The sequence below is a fragment of the Neolamprologus multifasciatus genome, chromosome 18 (genome assembly GCF_963576455.1).
Source record: "Neolamprologus multifasciatus chromosome 18, fNeoMul1.2, whole genome shotgun sequence".
Lineage (NCBI taxonomy): Eukaryota > Metazoa > Chordata > Actinopteri > Cichliformes > Cichlidae > Neolamprologus > Neolamprologus multifasciatus.
This window is the reverse complement of record NC_140456.1, coordinates 3714780-3739606: the sequence shown is the minus strand read 5'-3', so window position 1 is coordinate 3739606 and position 24827 is coordinate 3714780. Positions and strand designations below refer to the sequence as shown.

The 24827-nt window shown below is 40.6% G+C and overlaps 1 protein-coding gene across 4 annotated transcripts; it reads left to right on the top strand.

Annotated features, from left to right (window-relative positions):
• The first annotated feature begins 3856 nt into the window (after positions 1-3856).
• Positions 3857-14799, top strand: LOC146497036 (tripartite motif-containing protein 16-like). 4 transcript variants are annotated; one of them, XM_085140781.1, is made up of 2 exons: positions 3857-5236; positions 13931-14755. In XM_085140781.1, the coding sequence occupies exons 1-2, from the start codon at positions 3956-3958 to the stop codon at positions 14306-14308; spliced, it is 1659 nt and encodes a 552-aa protein (XP_084996907.1). In that variant the 5' UTR covers positions 3857-3955; the 3' UTR covers positions 14309-14755. The 4 variants fall into 4 exon arrangements, with proteins under 4 accessions (XP_084996907.1, XP_084996906.1, XP_084996908.1 ...); XM_085140782.1 differs by lacking the exon at positions 13931-14755 and adding an exon at positions 5455-5613 and having other exon boundaries at positions 3907-4759; XM_085140783.1 differs by lacking the exon at positions 3857-5236 and adding an exon at positions 12606-13447 and having other exon boundaries at positions 14152-14799.
• The last annotated feature ends 10028 nt before the right edge of the window (positions 14800-24827 follow it).

Sequence of the window (24827 nt, the reverse complement as noted above, 5' to 3'; positions counted from 1 at the left end):
CAACACGGACTTTCAACTCCCGCCACAGATTTTCTATGGGGTTGAGGTCTGGAGACTGGCTAGGCCACTCCAGGACTTTCAAATGCTTCTTACGGAGCCACTCCTTTGTTGCCCGGGCGGTGTGTTTTGGATCATTGTCATGTTGGAAGACCCAGCCTCGTTTCATCTTCAAAGTTCTCACTGATGGAAGGAGGTTTTGGCTCAAAATCTCACGATACTTGGCCCCATTCATTCTGTCCTTAACACGGATCAGTCGTCCTGTCCCCTTGCCAGAAAAACAGCCCCATAGCATGATGTTTCCATCCCCATGCTTCACAGTAGGTATGGTGTTCTTGGGATGCAACTCAGTATTCTTCTTCCTCCAAACACGACGAGTTGAGTTTATACCAAAAAGTTCTACTTTGGTTTCATCTGACCACATGACATTCTCCCAATCCTCTGCTGTATCATCCATGTGCTCTCTGGCAAACTTCAGACAGGCCTGGACATGCACTGGCTTCAGCAGCGGAACACGTCTGGCACTGCGGGATTTGATTCCCTGCCGTTGTAGTGTGTTACTGATGGTGACCTTTGTTACTTTGGTCCCAGCTCTCTGCAGGTCATTCACCAGGTCCCCCCGTGTGGTTCTGGGATCTTTGCTCACCGTTCTCATGATCATTTTGACCCCACGGGATGAGATCTTGCGTGGAGCCCCAGATCGAGGGAGATTATCAGTGGTCTTGTATGTCTTCCATTTTCTGATGATTGCTCCCACAGTTGATTTTTTCACACCAAGCTGCTTGCCTATTGTAGATTCACTCTTCCCAGTCTGGTGCAGGTCTACAATTCTTTTCCTGGTGTCCTTCGAAAGCTCTTTGGTCTTGGCCATGGCGGCGTTTGGAGTCTGACTGGTTGAGGCTGTGTACAGGTGTCTTTTATACAGATGATGAGGTCAAACAGGTGCCATTCATACAGGTAACGAGTGGGGGACAGAAAAGCTTCTTACAGAAGACGTTACAGGTCTGTGAGAGCCAGGGATTTTCCTTGTTTGAGGTGACCAAATACTTATTTTCCACCCTGATTTACGAATAAATTCTTTACAAATCCTACCATGTGAATTCATGGATTTTTTTTTCACATTCTGTCTCTCACAGTTGAAGTGTACCTCTGGTGCAAATTACTGACCTCTGTCATCATTTTAAGTGGGGGAACTTGCACAATCGGTGGCTGACTAAATACTTTTTTGCCCCACTGTATATTGTTATTTATTTATGTCAGTGTGGCGGAGGCGTGGTCCCGGGCGCGGCTGCAGGGGAGGGGTGGTGCAGTGAGCTCAACGGGGCGGTGCTGGAAACGCAGGTGAAAACAGCTGATGGCGTTTTGGACTGATGATGCTCTCCTTACCCTTTATAGTGAGACGGGAGAGGAGCGGAGGGGGGCCGAGAGATCAGCTGTGTCCGACAGCTGTCAGACTGTGGTCGGTCATCACGTACAACACGAAATAAAGCTGGTGTCTGAATACAAAGTCCTGTGCCTGTGTGTAGTGTATCCCACAGTCAGGTTCCTGGGTCTCCTGACCCAGCGTTTTTAGTTCTTTGTGATTTTTGTATTATTGTACTTGTGTGTGATTTATTCTATGGTTTCTAGTTTTGATCCCTTGCCCTTCATGTCTCTCTGTGTCCCCTCTGTTCTGTGTAAGTCTGTGTCTGCATGTTTGAGTTTCCCTCTGTGTCTTTTGGTTCATCGAGTCCTCTGCCTTACTGGTTATGTCTCTGTGTTTGTTAGTTGCTTTCTCCACCGTGTGAAGTTCGCGTCTGTGTCATACTTCCTGTTTTACTTTGAAGGTCCGTGTCTTATGTGAATGTGTTCAGGTTACGCTTCCTTGTCTCGTCAGTTCTTATTTCCCCCAGCTGTGCTCTCCTTCTGTGTCTCGTTCCACTCGTTACTTCCCAGTGTATTTAACCCCTGTGTTTCTCTGAGTCAGTGTCGCGTCGTACCCTCAACAAGCTGTGTGTTTTGCCTCTGTGTTTCCAGTGTTTTGTCTCCAGCTCCAGTTCAGTATTTCTGCTACAGTGTTTTAGTCCACCAGCTTTTTCGTTTGTCTTTTGGTTAGTGATGGGCAGATGAAGCTTCATGAAGCACTGAAGCTTTTCATCCAATTGGTTCACCCCAGCGCAAAGCTTCTTGAAGCTTCATTTGCTCTAGTAGGACACCTACTGGACGTAAAAATATTAGTTGGCATGAATTTGAAGAGTGTGGCCTTTTGCACACAGCCTGTAAATGTCAACAACAAAAGGAGTGTGTAAAACATGTATATTGTAGTGATGGCAGTATACTGTGTATATTTATACTGGCAGTATGGAAAATGATCATTTGGAAATGCTTAAAATGGAAACGATCATTTACTGTGAGGTGAGGTGTGGTTGGGGTGTGGACAGTGGTTGTGCTTTTGTAACGTTGAGGTATGGACAGCTACACACTGAGGCCTCAGTCCTGCCTGTTCACATTTTATTCTGTAAAAACTAAATTTTCACTGCTTTTATGACCTTTTTAATGGGGAGAACATAGCTAGGATTTAATGATTTAACAAATCTTTTAAATCCTTTGTCCTCCACAATGCTAAATGGCTGGGAGTCCTCAATCACCATGCTAACCAGGTCTTCATCTATTTGAGATTGTTCTCCTGAGGAAAGACAACAAAAACGAAGCACAAATATAAATATCACACACGTAACTTATAACAGCTGTATAATATTGTTATATCATTTAGTAACATTACTGCATGCTATATTATCATGGCATTTGATGGCTCACCTGGTCTTGCTCCACAATCGGTGTTCCCCTTATTCTCCCTGGCACATAACAAACACTTCACTTTGTACAAAAGTAAAGACAGCTTAACATAAATTGTATTGCACCATCAGTATTATGAAAATGCATCTTCTGTAGAAATTTACACACCTTGTTGGGAGGAATAAAATCAAAATGTTCCCACACAGGGGAGGACATCCTTCTCGTCTTAGCTGGCTCCATTCTCTCCTGACTTTCTCTCCTCACTCTCATAAACCTCCAAACTGTCTCCAAACTCTCACTAACCGCAACTCTCCATCAAACACCTACATTTTTGAATGAAGTCTGAGGGGTTTATATCGCTGTCATAGCTCGCGGCAAAGTTCGAACCACTTCATGAACCAGTCACGTGGTACAGCCTGGCAGCGAGGCTTCGGACGTCATCATTTTCAGCTCCTCCCACAAATGAAGCAAGCCTCGATACGCGCATCGCGGAAACGCCCCCTCAATTACTCGACACAAGCTTTGAAGCCTCGATACAGAACGTCACATCACTACTTTTGGTGAGTTTAGTTTAGTAAGAGGTTTTTCCCAGCAATAAAGCTGCGCTTTAAGTTGTACTTCTGTGTCTGAGTCCTGCATTTTGGATCCACCACTCCTGCTTGCCTGCCTGCCACACAGCCTACCATGACAATTTAGTTATTTCTTTATGGTTTGAAAAATAAAAACAGTGAAACAGAAACCCTCTCTCTGCTTCCTGGAATGAATTACAGCCTGAAAAACTTTAAGATGTAGGGTAAAAATGCAAAATACACAAGTGTTAAAAAAACGCCCTGTTTTATCAGCTCAGTCCCTAAAGTGGTCGCTAATGTGTCTGTACATCTGCTGTATTTGAATTATTGCAAGGAACAGAAACGTTACATTTAGCAGATTTAAAGTATAAACTCCCCTTGAATGAATCACAGCATGAAAACCCTTCCTCTTCTTCCTGCTCTCTAGCTAAGCACCTCCTGTCTGTCCATATCTTTCTGTGTTCCCTCCCCTTTAGATCTGCACTTTGAAGATGGGTGTAACCAACATGTGTTAGAGCTGGCAGGCCCCAACACATGTTGTTCAGATCAGAGCTCAGACTAGTTTCAATAATAAGGAAGTGAAACTTACACAATCATTGACACTGAGAGGAGAAATGGCGCAGAAAGGAGTTCAGCTGGACCGAGAAACCTTCTCTTGTTCGATCTGTTTGGATCTACTGAAGGATCCGGTGACTATTCCCTGTGGACACAGCTACTGTATGAACTGTATTAAAAGCTTCTGGGATGGAGAGGAGGAGAAGAAAATCTACAGCTGCCCTCAGTGCAGACAGACGTTCACACCAAGGCCTGTCCTGGTGAAAAGCACCATGTTAGCAGTTTTAGTGGAGGAGCTGAAGAAGACTGGACTCCAAGCTGCTCCTGCTGATCACTGCTATGCTGGACCTGAAGATGTGGCCTGTGATGTCTGCACTGGAAGAAAAATGAAAGCCTTCAAGTCCTGTTTATTCTGTCTGGCATCTTACTGTGAGAATCACCTTCAGACTCATTATGATTCACCTACATTCAAGAAACACAAGCTGGTGGAGCCCTCCAAGAAGCTCCAGGAGAACATCTGCTCTCGTCATGATGAGGTGATGAAGATGTTCTGCCGTACTGATCAGCAGAGTATCTGTTATCTCTGCTCTGTGGATGAACATAAAGGCCACGACACAGTCTCAGCTGCAGCAGAAAGGACTGAGAGGCAGAGAGAGCTGGAGGTGAGTCGACAAAACATCCAGCAGAGAATCCAGGACAGAGAGAAAGATGTGAAGCTGCTTCAACAGGAGGTGGAGGCCATCAATCAGTCTGCTGATCAAACAGTGGAGCACAGTGAGAAGATCTTCACTGAGCTGATCCATCTCATCCAGAAAAGAAGCTCTGATGTGAAGCAGCAGATCAGATCCCAGCAGGAAACTGAAGTGAGTCGAGTCAAAGAGCTTCAGGAGAAGCTGGAGCAGGAGATCACTGAGCTGAAGAGGAAAGATGCTGAGCTGAAGCAGCTCTCACACACAGAGGATCACATCCAGTTTCTACACAACTACCCCTCACTGTCAGCACTCAGTGAGTCTACAGACTCATCCAGCATCAATATCCGTCCTCTGAGCTACTTTGAGGATGTGACAGCAGCTGTGTCAGAGGTCAGAGATAAACTACAGGACATTCTGAGAGAGGAATGGACAAACATCTCACTGACAGTCACTGAAGTGGATGTTTTACTGTCACAACCAGAGCCAAAGACCAGAGCTGGATTCTTAAAATATTCATGTGAAATCACACTGGATCCAAACACAGCACACGAAAAGCTGTTATTATCAGAGGGGAACAGAAAAGTAACATATGTGGATCAACAACAGTCTTATTCTGATCATCCAGACAGATTCACTTATTGGTGTCAGGTCCTGAGTAGAGAGAGTCTGACTGGACGTTGTTACTGGGAGGTGGAGTGGAAAGGTGTAGGAGGTTATGTAGCAGTTGCGTACAAGAATATCAGCAGAGCAGGAGGGGGTAATGAATGCTGGTTTGGACATAATGACAAATCTTGGTCATTAGATCGTAGCAACAGTTTTTGGTACAACAACATTGAAACTCGTGTCTCAGGTCCTCGTTCCTCCAGAGTAGGAGTGTACCTGGATCACAGAGCAGGTATTTTGTCCTTCTACAGCGTCTCTGAAACCATGACTCTCCTCCACAGAGTCCAGACCACATTCACTCAGCCGCTCTATGCTGGACTTTGGCTTGGAGAGACTGCTGAGTTCATTAAACTGAAATAGTTTCCATTTTATTTTGTTAATCATTGTTTTGACATTTTGTGCAATATATATATATATATATATATATATATATATATATATATATATATATATATATATATATATATATATACTCAAAATTGGTGGAGAAAATGTGAACCTAATCTAAATGACTATAGTAGTTAAGAGTACATATTTTCAACTTTCTTCTTCATAAAAAAGAAAGAAGTCAACTTTTACTTTACTTGATTTTGACAACAAAAAAGATTTGATGTAATGATTCATCACAGGTAAAGTTACTCCACATTTTTAAGCATTGGACAAATGACTTTTCTTTGATGTGTCTTAGTTGGATAAGTAGAAGAAAATAGATAGCAATAGAAATGGCAATAAATAAATGGATATATGAAAGCTTTAAGGTATTTCTTGTTTTCAGTCTTTTTTATGCAATAAAAGACTTTGTTATCATGTTTACTATCAAAGAAGTTGTAAGCATTAGATCTCAATCTAGGAAATGGAGTTGTTACAGCAGAAACCTGAAACATTACTTTTACCAGATTTATTAAAGCTACCAGAATAACTATGAAAACAATTTAAAATAGTTTGAACAAGTAATTACAATGCTGAGCTTAAATGCAGAATAACCTAAACTATAACCACTATGCACAGTGATGCTCAGGCACTCAGTAGGCCACAGGTGTCAAACTCCAGGCCTCGAGGGCCAGTGTCCTGCAAGTTTTAGATGTGTCCTTGATCCAACACAGCTGGTTTAAATGGCTAAATGACCTCCTCAACATATCTTGAAGTTCTCCAGACGCCTGTTAATGAACTAATTCTTTGATTCAGGTGTGTTGACCCAGGATGATATCTAAAACCTGCAGGACACCGGACCACAAGGCCTGGAGTTCGATACCCCTGCAGTAATGAACTAATTCTTAGCCGTCTTAGGGGAAGTTTCCTTAGAAACATTGTCAATAGGTTATTTTTTAATTTTGTTCCAAGTCACACAGAATTAATTGAGACAGAACAGTCAATGACAGGCTCAGGGACAACAATTTCACTCATATTTAGTCCAGAAATGTTCACGTCACATTTTCTATACCAAACTCACACAACCTCTGGAGGAATTGGCCAGTTTAGAAACACCAATGTAGAATAGAAAAGCCTTTTTTGTCATCGTACATGTACAACTAAATTGTAGCTTGACAGTTATACAATCATACAACCTTTATACAACTTCACAGTTATACAGTTCAAAAAAGTTCTTTTTGGACTTTAAACTCACAAAATCAGAATTTAAATAAACATCTTGAACACTGGCAGGTTCAGGAAGAAAATAATCTGTCCTTAGTTTATTTGGCAAGGAAACAGAAAGCACAGACACAGAAAGCTCTGGACACTCAGAGTGACGCCGAAAACCAAGTTCATGTCAAGGGGCGTCAAAGCAGGACCCAAACACAGGACTGCAGCAAACTGTGAACTTATTTATAGTGAATAACAATGATGACAAGAGCAAACAATCCTCTGTGTGTGAGTTTTTGCTTTTTGCTCCCGTGCTGCGATTTCTCGAGTGTCCTTGGTGAGTTTCTTTCCCCCTTGTGGTGTCTATATACAGAGCGCTCAACTCCCTCCACTCGTGTCCACAACACTCTGGGAAAACAACAAGCAACTGGTAAGTACACGCCACTTCTCAACTCCAAAAACACTGCAAATGTTTGCCTGGGGGGGGGGGGGGGGGGGGGTCCAGGCACTATTTAAAGGTTCCGGGAGAATGTTAAAGAAGTGTGGGCAATCTTTTGTGCTTGGGTTTTTGGGGGTTTTTTTTTATAATAATGGGCATGGTTTTAAGGATAAAGTGTAAAATATTTCTTAATATGAAAATGTGAAATGTATGTTTATATTTATATATTGAAATTTATTTATTGTATGTGGTGGAAGGTTGGGATTTGAAAACCCGCCTGTTAGTGGAATAATGGTTTAGCCTGTGACAGCTGAGGGTATTTAAGGCTGCCAGTTGTCATTAGATGCGGTGAATTGTTTTGTGAGGAGAGCTTTATTGTGAATAAATGCCTTGTTCCACTATACTTGTCTTGGTCTGCCTCACTGTATATCCAGCCGCAAAAGGCCGCCCTGTTACAGTGGGTTTAAATATTTTTTTGATAAAAAGGTACATACACTACTGTCCAATTTAAATATTCATCTAGAAATCAGCACACAGATAAATATCATTAATTGTGTTCAAATGAACTTTCACTGTGGGTAGTACAAGAAATGATAGATCTGGTTCAAACTTATAGTTTGCACATTTTTGTAGCATGAAGAGGAAAACAAACTTTTCTAACTAGTAAGACTTTGCTATTACGTTTACTGTCAAAGAAGTTGTAAGCATCAGTCCTCAATCTAGGAAATGAAGTTGTTACAGCAGAAACCTGGAACATCACTATAAAAACAATTTAAAATGTTTTGAATGAGTAATTACACATACATTTTATTTTAAATCCAGAATAACCTAAAATATTACGAGTATGCGCAGGGACTCAAGTAAACGTTGGGAACACTGGCAGGTTCAGGAAAAAATGATCTGTTCTTAGTTTATTTGGCAAGGAAACAGAAAACACAGACTTATCACTAGGGATGGGTACCGGTGTCCGGTGCCATGATGGCACCGGTTCTGACATAAACGGTAGTAACCAGACCGAAAAGCAGCGCACATTTCGGTGCTTTATTTCGGTGCTTTTTTTTCCTGAGCTGTGATACACTTTAGATTCTAGCCAATCATTTTACGTTTCCGAGGATAGTAGGCGGGGCCAGGTGCGTACGTTCTTTTAGAGCAGAGCTACAGATTAAAATGCCCAAGACGAAGCGGTCAAAAGTCTGGCTGTACTTCACGGCAAAATATGCAAACTCAGCAGCCTGCAACAAGTGCTTTAAGCTGATACTGTGACACTGTCAAAGGAGGTAACACCTCAAATCCGATGAAACACCTGGCGACATAGCGTTTTTTTTTTAAAGCCGAGAAATGCGCCGTATTTGATAGCTTGCTGCGAGACCTCACACCGAGCACATCTACTGCGCGTGTGGTGCCTGTTAACGGACCCGGAGCCCTGCTAGTGTAGCAGAAATGATGACGGATATTGATGGCAGCAGCAGCCGTTCTTCTCTGCGTGAGTAGCTTAATGTTGTTCGTGTGTAATTTACGTTGAGTAGGCTAACCACGTTATTACATTAATGCATGTAAGGTGAACTAGCAAACATCATCATAGCTACATGCGGCTGTCTTCTTGTTTGATGGCAGATACTCCCTTCACCCTGGCCAAAAAGGCTAAAATGACCAAAGAAAAAGTGGAAAACAGTTAAACATGAGAGGTTTTTGGACAAAGTTTGTGTTTTTTCCATTGTTTAAGCACTGCTTCCAGCCAAGAGTGATACCATATATGCCCCATAGCTGCAGAAAAGGCTAACATTGTTATCTTTTTACAAAAAAACAGCTAAACATGAGAGGTTTTTGGACCAATTTTGTGTTCTCCATTCTTTAAGCACCGGTTTGAGCACCGTTTAAGCACCGGCACCGTTTCAAAAGTACCGGTTTGGCACCAGTATCGGATAAAACCTAAACGATACCCATCCCTACTTATCACTGGCCACTCAGAGTGATGCCAAAAACCGAGTTCATGTCAAGGGGTGTGGAAGCAGGACCCAGACACAGGACTTCCTGTGCAGCAAACTGTGAATTTATTTCAAGATTCAAGAGCTTTATTGTCAATACAGCAGTATACACAGTATACAGGGTATTGAAATTCTGTTTCACCCCAAGCCCTGCCCCATGGTGCATTTATAAGTATATAAAATATATATATCCAAAAATATTAAACTAGAAATTACAAATAAATAACGTGCTAATTTTCTGTAAAATTACGGGATAAAAAGGTACTAATTACTAACTATACAATACAATAATGATAACTATACGATACTAACTGTACGATAAACAAAGACAGGACAGAGACAATACAAAGTGGATTGTGCAGTGAGATTGAATACCAGGTTGAGTTATTGTCAGGATATTATAGACGAGACATGAAAAGACATGTACAAGATGCAAAATGTGCAAATGTAGTGTAGTTTAGATGTGTTTTCAGTAACTATGTGACTGAGTGTGAAAATAAGCATATTGTTCCCAGGTGGATTGTGCAATTTTTTGTTGTTTTTGAGTCTTTTGATGAGTATTGTAAGGTGTTTGTATGTGTATATCAGTTCTTTGGTGGTAGTGAGTTGAGGGCTCTGACTGCTTGGGGGAAGAAGCTCTTGCAGTGTCTGTTCGTTACGGTTTTGATGCTGCGAAACCGTCTGCCAGATGAAAAGAGGGAGAACAGTGCATGTGAGGGATGGAAAGTGTCCTTCACTATGCTGTTTGCACGTCAGATGATGTGTCTGTCGTAGAGTTTAGAGATGGATGTGAGAGGGCCTCCAATGATCTTCTCTGCTGTCCTCACTATCCACTGCAGAGACTTCTTTTCAGCGAGGTCATCTGATATGTGCACACCCAGGAACTTCACACTGTTGACCATCTCAAAAGCAGCTATTCATATAGGAGATTAACATGGGAGGCATCCAGTTATATTGTTATTTATTTATGTCAGGGTCCTGGGTCTCCTGACCCAGCGTTTTTAGTTCTTTGTGATTTTTATATTATTGTACTAGTGTGTGATTTATTCTATGGTTTCTAGTTTTGATCCCTTGCCCTTCATGTCTCTCTGTGTCCCCTCTGTTCTGTGTAAGTCTGTGTCTGCATGTTTGAGTTTCCCTCTGTGTCTTTTGGTCCATCGAGTACTCTGCCTTACTGGTTATGTCTCTGTGTTTCTTAGTTGCTGTCTCCACCGTGTCAAGTTCGCGTCTGTGTCATACTTCCTGTTTTACTTTGAAGGTCCGTGTCTTATGTGAATGTGTTCAGGTTACGCTTCCTTGTCTCGTCAGTTCTTATTTCCCCACGCTGTGCTCTCCTTCTGTGTTTCATTCCCCTCGTTACTTCCCAGTGTATTTAAACCCTGTGTTTCTCTGAGTCAGTGTCGCGTCGTACCCTCAACAAGCTGTGTGTTTTGCTTCTGTGTTTCCAGTGTTTTTTTCTCCAGCTCCAGTTCAGTATTTCTGCTACAGTGTTTTAGTCCACCAGCGTTTTTGTTTGTGTTTTGGTTAGTGATGGGCAGATGAAGCTTCATGAAGCACTGAAGCTTTTCATCCAATTTGTTCACCCCAGCGCAAAGCTTCTTGAAGCTTCATTTGCTCTAGTAGGACACCTACTGGACGTAAAAATATTAGTTGGCATGAATTTGAAGAGTGTGGCCTTTTGCACACAGCCTGTAAATGTCAACAACAAAAGGAGTGTGTAAAACATGTATATTGTAGTGATGGCAGTATACTGTGTATATTTATACTGGCAGTATGGAAATGATTATTTGGAAATGCTTAAAATGGAAACGATCATTTACTGTGAGGTGAGGTGAGGTTGGGGTGTGGACAGTGGTTGTGCTTTTGTAACGTTGAGGTATGGACAGCTACACACTGAGGCCTCAGCCCTGCCTGTTCACATTTTATTCTGTAAAAACTAAATTTTCACTGCTTTTATGACCTTTTTAGTGGGAAGAACATAGCTAGGATTTAATGATTTAACAAATCTTTTAAATCCTTTGTCCTCCACGATGCTAAATGGCTGGGAGTCCTCAATCACCATGGTAACCAGGTCTTCATCTGTTTGAGATTGTTCTCCTGAGGAAAGACAATAAAAACAAAGCACAAATATAAATATCACACACGTCACTTATTGCATTGTATAATATTGTTATATCATTTAGTAACATTACTGCATGCTATATTATCATGGCATTTGATGGCTCACCTGGTCTTGCTCCACAATCGGTGTTCCCCTTATTCTCCCTGGCACATAGCAAACACTTCACCTTGTACAAAAGTAAAGACAGCTTAACATAAATTGTATTGCACCATCAGTATTATGAAAATACATCTTCTGTAGAAATTTACATACCTTGTTGGGAGGAATAAAATCAAAATGTTCCCACGCAGGGGAGGACATCCTCCTCGTCTTAGCTGGCTCCATTCTCTCCTGACTTTCTCTCCTCACTCTCATAAACCTCCAAACAAACTCTCACTAACCGCAACTCTCCATCAAACACCCACATTTTTGAATGAAGTCTGAGGGGTTTATATCGCTGTCATAGCTCGCGGCAAAGTTCGAACCACTTCATGAACCAGTCACGTGGTACAGCCTGGCAGCGAGGCTTCGGACGTCATCATTTTCAGCTCCTCCCACAAATGAAGCAAGCCTCGATACGCGCATCGCGGAAACGCCCCCTAAATTACTCGACACAAGCTTTGAAGCCTCGATACAGAACGTCACATCACTACTTTTGGTGAGTTTAGTTTAGTAAGAGGTTTTTCCCAGCAATGAAGCTGCGCTTTAAGTTGTACTTCTGTGTCTGAGTCCTGCATTTTGGATCCACCACTCCTGCTTGCCTGCCTGCCACACAGCCTACCATGACAATTTAGTTATTTCTTTATGGTTTGAAAAATAAAAACAGTGAAACAGAAACCCTCTCTCTGCTTCCTGGAATGAATTACAGCCTGAAAAACTTTAAAATGTAGGGTAAAAAGGCATAATACACAAGTGTTAAAAAAAACGCCCTGTTTTATCAGCTCAGTCCCTAAAGTGGTCGCTAATGTGTCTGTACATCTGCTGTATTTGAATTATTGCAAGGAACAGAAACGTTACATTTAGCAGATTTAAAGTATAAACTCCCCTTCCTTGAATGAATCACAGCATGAAAACCCTTCCTCTTCTTCCTGCTCTCTAGCTAAGCACCTCCTGTCTGTCCATATCTTTCTGTGTTCCCTCCCCTTTAGATCTGCACTTTGAAGATGGGTGTAACCAACATGTGTATAAGCTGACAGGCCCCAACACATGTTGTTCAGATCAGAGCTCAGACTAGTTTCAATAATAAGGAAGTGAAACTTACACAGTCACCGACACTGAGAGGAGAAATGGCGCAGAAAGGAGTTCAGCTGGACCGAGAAACTTTCTCTTGTTCGATCTGTTTGGATCTACTGAAGGATCCGGTGACTATTCCCTGTGGACACAGCTACTGCATGAACTGTATTAAAAGCTTCTGGGATGGAGAGGAGGAGAAGACAATCTACAGCTGCCCTCAGTGCAGACAGACTTTCACACCGAGGCCTGTCCTGGTGAAAAGCACCATGTTAGCAGTTTTAGTGGAGCAGCTGAAGAAGACTGGACTCCAAGCTGCTCCTGCTGATCACTGCTATGCTGGACCTGAAGATGTGGCCTGTGATTTCTGCACTGGAAGAAAAATGAAAGCCTTCAAGTCCTGTTTATTCTGTCTGGCATCTTACTGTGAGAAACACCTTCAGCCTCATTATGATGTGGCTCCATTAAAGAAACACAAGCTGGTGGAGCCCTCCAAGAAGCTCCAGGAGAAGATCTGCTCTCGTCATGATGAGGTGATGAAGATGTTCTGCCGTACTGATCAGCAGAGTATCTGTTATCTCTGCCCTGTGGATGAACATAAAGGCCACGACACAGTCTCAGCTGCAGCAGAAAGGACTGAGAGGCAGAGAGAGCTGGAGGTGAGTCGACAAAACATCCAGCAGAGAATCCAGGACAGAGAGAAAGATGTGAAGCTGCTTCAACAGGAGGTGGAGGCCATCAATCAGTCTGCTGATCAAACAGTGGAGCACAGTGAGAAGATCTTCACTGAGCTGATCCATCTCATCCAGAAAAGAAGCTCTGATGTGAAGCAGCAGATCAGGTCCCAGCAGGAAACTGAAGTGAGTCGAGTCAAAGAGCTTCAGGAGAAGCTGGAGCAGGAGATCACTGAGCTGAAGAGGAAAGATGCTGAGCTGAAGCAGCTCTCACACACAGAGGATCACATCCAGTTTCTACACAACTACCCCTCACTGTCAGCACTCAGTGAGTCTACAGACTCATCCAGCATCAATATCCGTCCTCTGAGCTACTTTGAGGATGTGACAGCAGCTGTGTCAGAGGTCAGAGATAAACTACAGGACATTCTGAGAGAGGAATGGACAAACATCTCACTGACAGTCACTGAAGTGGATGTTTTACTGTCAGATCCACAAGCAGAGCCAAAGACCAGAGCTGGATTCTTAAAATATTCATGTGAAATCACACTGGATCCAAACACAGCACACAAAAAGCTGTTATTATCAGAGGAGAACAGAAAAGTAACAGTAGTGAATCAACAACAGTCTTATTCTGATCATCCAGACAGATTCACTGACTGGTTTCAGGTCCTGAGTAGAGAGAGTCTGACTGGACGTTGTTACTGGGAGGTGGAGTGGAGAGGGGGAGTTCGAGTAGCAGTCGCATACAAGAATATCAGCAGAAAAGGAGGTAATGAATGTGTGTTTGGACGTAATGACAAATCTTGGTCATTAGATTGTGAAAATAACAGTTATACATTTTGGTACAACAACATCCAAACTCCCATCTCAGGTCCTTGTTCCTCCAGAGTAGGAGTGTACCTGGATCACAGAGCAGGTATTTTGTCCTTCTACAGCGTCTCTGAAACCATAACTCTCCTCCACAGAGTCCAGACCACATTCACTCAGCCGCTCTATGCTGGACTTTGGACGAGAGACACTGCTGAGTTCATTAAACTGAAGTAGACTGAAGTCTTTCATATTGTTGTGGGTTCAAATCTGTATTTTAGTTTCCATTTTATTTTCTCTGAATCATTGTTTTGACATTTCTTCAATAAATATAAATACAATAAATCAATTTGAAAAAAGTTTTTTCTTCTACATTGATTCCAGGATCTCACTCAAAATTGGTAGAGAAAATGTGAAACTCAATAAGTAACTGAAATAGTCCTCCTGAAACACTGCAAAGTTAAGAGTTCATATTTTCAACTTTCTTCAAATGGTGTCATAAAATAGAAAGAAGTCAACTTTTGCTTTACTTGATTTTGACAATAAAGACAGTTTTGATGTAATTCTTCATCACAGGTAAAGTTACTCCACATTTTTAAGCATTGGACAAATGACTTTTCTTTGATGTGTCTTAGTTGGATAAGTAGAAGAAAATAGATGGCAATAGAAATGGCAATAAATAAAAAGATGCATGAAAGCTTTAAGGTATTTCTTGTCTCCGGTCTTTCAACAGATTGAATTACATTTTTTAACCATTTAAAAAAATCTTTTTTTAAATGCAAGAAAAGCTGGATAGTATTAAAAATAATCATCACTTACAAATGTAAGATAAGATAATAATAAAAGCGTTATTGCACATGAATTCCACGTGTTTGTTCTCTATAAAAACACCAAATGGAACCATCTCTCATTCTAACACAGGTATTAAAATTCTTCAGTGCTAACCATTCATGGACACCATCCCAATGGGGTTTAATGATACAGCATGTAAAGAAAAGACGTTGGTAAGTTTGAATATTTTTTGACAAAAAGGTACATACACTACCGTCCAATTTAAATGTTCATCTAAAAATCAGCACACAGATAAATATCATTAGTTGTCTTAAAATTATCTTTCATTTTGGGGAATACAGGAAATTCTGGTTCAAACTTTCATAGTTTGCACATTTTTGTAGCATGAAGAGGAAAACAAACAAACTTTTTTGTTATTATGTTTACTATCAAAGAAGTTGTAAGCATTAGTTCTCAATCTAGGAAATGGAGTTGTTACAGCAGAAACCTGGAACATTACTTTTACCAGATTTATTAAAGCTACCAGATTAACTATGAAAACAATTTTAAAAAGTTTGAAAGAGTAATTACACATACATTTTATTATAAATCCAGAATAACCTAAACTATAAACAATATGCACAGTAATGCGCAGGCACACAGCAGACTCTGGTGGCTCAAGCTGGGGCTGTGCCTCTGGCTCAGGAGGAGAGGAACCTGCAGGTTTGGTCCCTCATACAGGCGAAGCTTCCTTAGAAACATTGTCAATAGGTTATTTTCTAATTTTGTTCCAAGTCACACACAGAAGTAATTGAGACAGAACAGTCAATGACAGGCTCAGGGACAACACTTTCACTCATATTTATTCCAGAAATGTTCACGTCACATTTTCTATACCAAACTCACACAACCTCTGGAGGAATTGGCCAGTTTAGAAACACCAACGTAGAATAGAAAAGCCTTTTTTGTCATTGTACATGTACAACTAAACTGTAGCTTGACAGTTATACATTCATACAACATTTATACAACTTCACAGTTATACAGTTCAAAACAGTTATTTTTTTTACTTTAAACTCACAAAATCAGAATTTAAATAAACATCGGGAACACTGGCAGGTTCAGGAAGAAAATAATCTGTCCTTAGTTTATTTGGCAAGGAAACAGAAAGCACAGACACAGAAAGCTCTGACCACTCAGAGTGACGCCGAAAACCAAGTTCATGTCAAGGGGTGTGAAAGCAGGACCCAAACACAGGACTGTGCAGCAAACTGTGAACTTATTTATAGTGAATAACAATGATAACAAGAGCAAACAATCCTCTGTGTGTGAGTTTTTGCTTCTTGCTCCCATGCTGCGACTTCTCGAGTGTCCTTGGTGAGTTTCTTTCCCCCTTGTGGTGTCTATATACAGAGTGCTCAACTCCCTCCACTCGTGTCCACAACACTCTGGGAAAACAACAAGCAACTGGTAAGTACACGCCACTTGTCAACTCCAAAATCACTGTCCCACAATTGCTGGGAAATAACTGATTTCTCTTAACAATCCAGCATCGACTGCAGCTCAGCTACTCTGTTAATTAGCCCTCCAGACGAGGCTGACGGGTGCATGTAATTATCCCTCAGGTGCGGCTGGCTCCACTGCAGGGAAAAACTCTCTGGGCCTGATGTTACAGGAAACTCTGGGCACACACACACACACTTGCACACACACACACACACACGTAAATTTGGAAACGAGGGACTAGGAGCGAACAACAACAACCATATGACAGCAAGGCATGTTAAACAGACACACGGGCGACCAGCGAGGACTGCCTGCCCAAGATAACCCCAGAAATATAAACAAGTCCACAAAAAACACATGAACCCATGACAGTTCATGCATTTGTTACTTCTAGGCTGGACTACTGTAATTCATTATTATCGGTTTTCAGTTTGCGCTGCTTTAATGTGCCCTGCAGTGGTCAAATTGGTGTGTGTTGATCATCTATACAGCAGCTTTTTGTCAGTGTGGTTAAACCGAGGGTGACATATTTTCTTCACAAGACAAAGTGCTGCATGAATTTAACCGTGAAAACAAAATATCTTGTTTTTTTACTCCTGCCTTCTCCTTTTCTGTGAAACAAAGTTCTGGACTCTCTTTTTCCCCCACTAAGATTTAACTGTGAAAAACAGATTCAATACAAAGCAGTAGAGGGCAGTAAAAGACCAATTTAGCTGGTCCTCTATTGTCTTCTTTGTCAGAGTGAGGTTCTTGTGGAAGAACACATTGTACCTGTTATGCTTTGCATAATAAAAATATAGCTTTTCTCTTAATATTGTATTTAGGTCCCGCGCTGTTCAAGAAAATAAAACAAAAATGTGAACTAACACCCTAACAGTAACTCAGCTCACTAAAGTGGCTTGGATAGGAAGGTAGTTCTCATAGTGGCCAATCTAAACAAAGCTATTAAGTTTAATTTGACTATTGAAAAGAGTCACAACATAATTGGTGTGTCATGGTCCTGTCATGGTCAGCGGTATGACTGTTGTGACTCTCGTGTTTTAACAAAGTTATTCCACATGAGCTTGATTTCAGTGAAAGAGTTTGACAGTCTGCAATCCTACAGTCAGAGTCTACAGTGAACTTTTACTCTACACATTTTGTGTGTGCTAATCCCATTTGCATCAGTATTAATTTACTCTATCCTCCAAGCTGTCAATGCTCACCCCCACGTATGAGATTTATCAGAGACTACCTGGAGGGGAGTGCAGAGGATGGAATAAGCAGATGTGCTTCATCTTTCACTGTCAAAGGAGCCTGCAAAGAAAAGCGTCTGGACTTCTTTAAGTTGCTTGAAGACGTTTCACCTCTCATCCGAGAAGCTTCTTCAGCTCTAAGGTCAAATGGTGGAAAGAGTGGAAAGAGTTGAAAAAGGAGTGAAAGAAGCATCTATGTCCACTGTGAGCGACCATCTTTGAACAGAGGCGGTGGTTTACGACACCAACTCTCTGCCATCTATAATCCAGTTTTGAGTTCCCTCCCCAGACGCCTTAACGCCCACTCACATCCTGGGCCATCTGACCGCAGGAATTCGCATGATAAGGTGGGGCCAGGTTTCACAATGAGCTCACTCGAAACTTTGGCTGATTGGGACCCACACCCAGTTTCACACCTTGGCTCAGGCGATTAGAGGATCATCAGGGGGTCCTTTTGTCCCTCTGTGGGGGGAAACTCCCACTAGGTTTAAATCTGGGACTCTCCACCATTTGACCTTAGAACTGAAGAAGCTTCTCGGATGAGAGGTGAAACGTCTTCAAGCAACTTAAAGAAGTCCAGACGCTTTTCTTTCCAAGCTCCTTTGACTACGATGACCTGGATGACTGAGAACCTTCACAGACATTTCATCTTTCACTGTTCAATTCATCTGTTGTGTTCAGCAACATGTCTGTCAACTCTCATGAAATGAAGTTTAAAACAAAGAAGTTCCATCTGGAACTTCCTTATTTTAAACCAAATGAGTTGCAACAGGAAGTCCTTTGTTCTATTGTAAGTCAGCAATGCAACAAGACCACACACATCCATTTACAGTCTTCAAAAGACAAAAGCATCATTCCATTGCAGATTAGGCAATTTTTAGAATATTTTCTGCTTGATCATCTTTGATTTGCCTAAAATTCTGTCTAAAAATATTGTTTGAGCACATAGTATGATTGCTATGACACTTCAAGGTTATATATCAAATACTTTTCAAATTATATTTCTACCAAAAAAGTTCCGTCAACCTGCTTTTGGGCCTCTTTTTGACACATTCAGCCGTCTGCTGTGATGAAGGTTCTCAAGATTTCCATTAAACAGCTTTCCTTCAGGAAAAAGAGCATGATAACACATTGATAAGCATGGTAAGGCATTATTAGGTAATACAGAATAAAATGCAATTAATAGCTGGAAAGTAACTTACTGTGCTGTGATTTTGATCTTCAAAGTCACAACACATGCACGGTGGTGCAGTGGTTAGCTCAAGTCAGACACTGATGCTGGACAAGAAACCCTGGCTTGCAGTCTCCACTCTAATTCATTCTTAAAGTGTCCCATTGGGTTGCTTGGACCAGTGGACCTTGCTTTGTGCACAGTCATTCTGGATCAGGAAAGGGCCATCCAGCTAATATGTATGGCATGTTCAGGTGTTTGATTTTATACAACTGTACCCAAGCAATTGATTGGAAAGCTGAATTCAATTATTTTGATGGCTGATCGAATACTTTTGGCAATATACTATAGATTAGTGAATGGTTCCCATTGCTGACCATGTGTGCTACTTGTTTTTAAACCTTTAATTAAAAAAGAAAAATTCTGCTAAAGGTTTGTAATCAGTGTGACACACACAGCAAGTTCATGTAATGTAGCTGCAGGTTTACATTTCAGACTGTATGAAAAGACAACAGTAACTTTTAATGTATTTAATTTTATTTTATATAGAGTTCTGAAATCTAGAACACAGGTTTTAAACCATGTAAGGTATCAGATAATTTACCCGTCAGCCTCTTAAGAAGTGGAAACATTTGTGCTAAAGGATGACAGTCATAACTTAAACTTCTTTGTTTTAAATCAAAGAAGTTCCTCCTTTGATTTAAAAGAGGAAGTCTGAAATTGGAAAGATGCCCAAAGACTGTCATGGAACAGGATGTTGTAAGAAGTGCTTTCTATTTCAGGAAACAAACTCTAATCAACATCTGTTGGGTCAGCATAAAAATGTACGTTCAGTGGTGCATTCAGAGCACTTGGAGCTTATCAGTGTATTCAATCGAAGCTGTAGAGCAGGTGCAGGGGAGCTTATGGAAAAAATGTATTGTGTAGTATTGTCACGGTGCAGACTGATGTACATATGTTACCTGACAGACACAATGCCTTGTGTCTCCAGAGTAACATCAGCCCTGCTTTTCATGCTTTTGTCTTTGTCATCCCTTAGTCACAGCTGGGTGTCTTCACAAACAGCTCATTACAAACAGCACACATACATTTTTCTATTTTACTCCTGGCAGTTTGGAGCTTTGTGGGAACTGAGTTAGAGGTTTATCCAGATATCAATAGTCCAGTCCATATTTTGTTTCTATCTGGTAAGTCCAGCATGCTCTATGATTTAACTGTCACCTATATTTTATTTATAGATTTTTATTGTATTTATTCATTTATTTTTATTTATATATTTTATCTATTTATATTTATAGCACATTTAAACAACAAAAGTTGACCCAAAGTGCTTTGGAGACAGTCCAGCTCCAAAAACCCATTTTCATGTTGTTGTTTATTTTTTTTCAAATACATTAAAAGCTGAAAGTTGTTTATTATTGTGGAAAGAAAAAAACAATGATTTATTGGTCAATAAAATGAGTTCAAAATTTGCAAATTGAGTCACATCATAAATCATGAGACACTGCTTTCCTTTATATAAGTCATGGTTATGATCCAAAGTTTGGGTGCAAAGATTGATTAGGGTGACATAGGTTCAGATGTCAAATACTTTTCAAGACATACTTTTTGAAAAATGGTCTGTTGACCCACTTTCACTTTATTTCACATATTAAAGATAGAATCCTGAAATCTTCTTACCATTTAAATGAACCAAAGATCTGTAATTTTGGATAAATTCATTGACAAATACCAGAGTAATGGCCTGTTAAAATATGAAGAAGAAAAAAGTCCAGCTGTCATGGAAGTCACAGAAAGGAAGACTCACTCACAGGACACTGAGAAATGTTTACATAGGTTTTACAGGTTGCTTTTAAGTGCCGGAAAAAGAATCATTTTCTAAGATGCAACACTGTGGGCACAAACACACACTGTCACACTGTTACAAATACACAAGGGCTTCTGAGACACTGGAGTAGTCTGCACAGAATCACAGGTTAGATCTGAAAACGACCCTGTGGATTACATGAAGAAGCCAATAACCCTTTGTAATGCAACAGTCAGGCAAAAACTGAGGAATTGCTTGAGCTTAAAATAGGCAGTCTGATAACCACATGAGGAGGAGGTATGTTAATCAGCAGTATTTAACAAGTGAGGGTTTGCCAGGAAGGCGGGGAAGCTGGGAAGTACCGCCTCTGAAAGAGTAAGCAAAACACGCCCACAAACACACATGCATACAAAGAAAGGGAGGAAAAAATAGGGCCAGAGAGAGAGAGAGAAGGTATGCCAGCGCAGGAGGTCTCAGTGACCACGACACCAGCACTTAAGCAAAGTTCCATATTTGATAACACACTAATAAAAAAACATAAAGAGCCCACAATACTACAATATTTGAAAGCACCCCCCCCCCCTCCCCCCCAACAATCTCAGCACCCTTTATGAGCAAGCACTTGGTGACAGGGAGAAAAACTTACTTTAAGGAACAGAAAGAAACCAGCCTCAGGGAGAAGCAGCCATCTGCTGCGACCAGTTGGGTGTGAGGGGAAAGAGAAGAGAGCAGAGAGAGAGACGGATACAAGCAAACACAGGAGAGAGAACCAGAGATGAATAATTTAATGACTACCTGTGTTTGTCCTGCATGTCCCGCCTCTTCCACTATGACAGTTCAGTTAATTCAATTTTACAGTCGCCTTAAGGCCATCTGCTGCGACCAGTTGGGGTGAGGGGAGGAAGACAGGACAAAAGGCATGCTCTGGAAGATTAATAACAAGTAATGTTTCAATGCAGAGAGGTTTATTAACACATAGTGAGCGCGAACGTTGACTAAAGAAGAAACCCTCAATGAATCATGGGAATCCCTCAGCAGCCTATTGCTGTATAACTAAAGGAGGATTCATTGTCACCTGATCCATCGCTAAATAAACGCTTTAGCAAAAGGAAACTACCATAGGGTCCAGTTCCCTTTAACCCATATTAAATAAGCTGGATGGATGGATTTTATCCAACATGAGTATGATAATTAACTGAAATATTTAAAAATTAAATTCTGCACACATGTAAAGACAAAGCTATGCTTTCTGTCTGTGTGTCAGTGTCACTGTTTGCCAAATATTTTGTTGTTTAGTCTTTGAATAATGAAGTCTGTACAAAGCTTTAAATTGAATCAGCCTGTCTTGCATTCAGAACGGCTCTGAATGCAAGACAGACTCTCCTTCAGTGGATTTTAGGGAAGCCAACTTATTGGCCCAGGCCTCGCTGAGATGGCTGCCAGTAACTCGGATGGAAAAAACTTTAACAAACTGTGACACTAAATGTTTGAATATTAGTTGCACCAGGAATAGATTTTAAAAAAAAGAATGTGATTTTTAAGGTTAACTTTAATTCACAGATGTACGCCTGTACAAAATGTCTGATTTAGGAGTAAGATTAAAAATGTAACTGAGGAAAAAGGAACTTAATTTGGAGTTGAGAGAAGGAAGCAAATGTTTGTTTTGAGAGTTTTTAAATCCTAAAACAATTAGCCACTCGTAGAAAGCACCGTGGTCTTTTCAATATTGCTGCCATTTACAATAGTTCAGTTCAGTCAGAGTTTTCTAAAACACCCAGAGCAAAAACTAAAAATAATATGCTTGCATCAGTTAACAGGAGTCATACATGGTCTTACAAAAACTGAACTAAACAAAAGAAACAACGTGTCTGTGAGTTTACAAATGTTCTGTCTCATCTCTTCTTCCCATCTATCTTTAATTGAAACTAGCAATTAATCCTGAATTCAGACATACTTTGTTTTTCATGTGCGTGCACCATCATGGCATCTGTTGCCACTTTTTGTAAGACCATGTATAGCAACTCTTAATTGATGCAAACATTAGTTTTGCCACGGTACTGGATCAGTGACCCAGTGTTTTCCATTTTATATTATTAATCTTTGATTTTATGATGTATCTTTGCTTCTTAGGTTTTGGTTCTGTCTTTGTATTGTGCTTCTGAGTTCAGTCTATGCATTTCCTGTTTTATTGTGAAGGTCTGTGTCTGATGTCAGTGTGTTCAGTTTACATTTCCCCTGTCTCGTCAGGTCAGTTAGGTTCAGCTGTGTCTCACTCTGGCTGTTTCCCAATTCAGGGTCTGCAGCCTTAAAGGCCGCATTTTAAGACTTTTAAGATTTTTAAGACTTTGTGGCCCAACATATCCCAGAATGCATAGCGCGGCGGTGGGTGTGGATAATTTTGCCGGAAAAAAACGGCGGATGAGGGGCGCCGAAGAGTAAACTTTAAGTAAGTACTGAACATTATGTCACTTATTTATGTGCAAATGTTTAATAACGAAGAACATGAAAACATTCCTGTTGGCCACATGTCGGCAAAGTTATGTGACATTAGTGACGTTTGTACTAACTTGGTTTTAAAGCCTTTACTTTAAAATATACGCCGTTCATTAGCTGACCTTAATCTTACAGAGAATGATCAAAGCTCATGTAGAAACAAACAAACAAATGAACAAAAGATTTTCTCCTTCATTTCTGTCAAACAAAGCTGTATGAAACGTTTCCAGCTGTTAGTATCATGGTTGCTAGGCAACCTGGGCAGCGCAACGGAGGCTAGACCGTCCCATTTCACAAGCCTCGCACTTCCGGCCTTAGCGGTCTTTAAGTACGCGGCCCTTGAGGATCGCTGAGGCTGCGTACTTTAAGGCTGCAGACCCTGAATAGGGATACAGCCATAGTGTGTGTCCTCTTGTGCTCGTCGCTGGTTAGTCTGTGTTGTTTCCCTGCGTCTCCCTTTCAGCTCTGTGTTGTTAGTTTTTTCCAGTTTAGGTTTTGCTTAGTTTCCGTCCACGCCTTCACGGTTTCTGTTTGTATCACCCACCTTATGAATAATACTCACTTGCATCTCAGCCGTGCCTGCATCTCGGGTCCTTACTCTCACACACCACGGCTTGCCTCAGCAAACTGTGACAATTTTTGATTTGTCCTCTGAATGCTTTGTTATAAAACAGTTGAGTCAGAACTTTCAGAAATTCTTATAAAGTCTGCAGTTGACCAGTTAGGACCAAAATTCAATATTTTTCCATTTGTTTTGAAAAGTATTACAATATATCAGGTGGTACAACCTCAGGTCATCAGCATCATCAGTTTCCTCACCATCCACAGCTCCTTAAGAATCCTCTGATCTACTGATATTACTGCTTGCACTGATTAATCCTGATCCATCTTTTTGGTTTTCTAGCAGCCAATAATCATAGCAGAGAAAACTCTTTATTAACGAGATTTTATTCCCACCATTTAGTACATTTAGAAATTAAATCTGTAATCACATACACATTTGTCTTTTTAGCAGAAAAAATACTTTTGTTGTTTTTTTCCCCTAAATCTACAAACATATTAGAAGCTGTAAAACTGTTATTATCATGATAATAATCAAAGCATAGATCATTTAATTATTAATATTGACTGCAATATGTAACTCAATATTTAATACTTAAGGTGCAAACAAACTGAAGATATATACATACAAACAAACAAAAGTTTATTTATTATACAATAAATAAACTTTGATCAAAGTCTTCTGTCTTCTTTCAGTTCAGTTTTTCCTTATTCTGATTAGAAAAATGTTCTGTCAGTAAAATCTAAAAAATGTGTTGGACAATTTTCTATCACTATATTCTATATTTTTCAGTGTGAAGCCATAGAATTTAGTAGAAATGGCATCGCTTTAATCAAGATATTATAGATTTTAGATATTTTAGATCTGAAATAAATAAATAAAAAGTCTATGATTACTCTTGAGTAATGAGAGGAGCATAGACCAGAGAAAAACTCAAAAACTTCCTTTTTTACAATCTTGTATCTGTATTTAACTTAATAACTCCATAAACTGGTTATGGAGGTTTTTTTTCTGTCGACTTGTTTTTCTAACTGACTAAAATAATGGAAATAATTTTCTCCGTCTTAAATCCACTTGGCCTTTGATCTAATAAAAGCACTTTGAAGGTACACGTCAGGGGCGATTCTAGGATCAGAGCTTTGGGGGTGCTGAGCACCCAGAGAGCTGCCCATCCAGGCAAGGTAAACTTTACTCATCACAATGAGACTTCT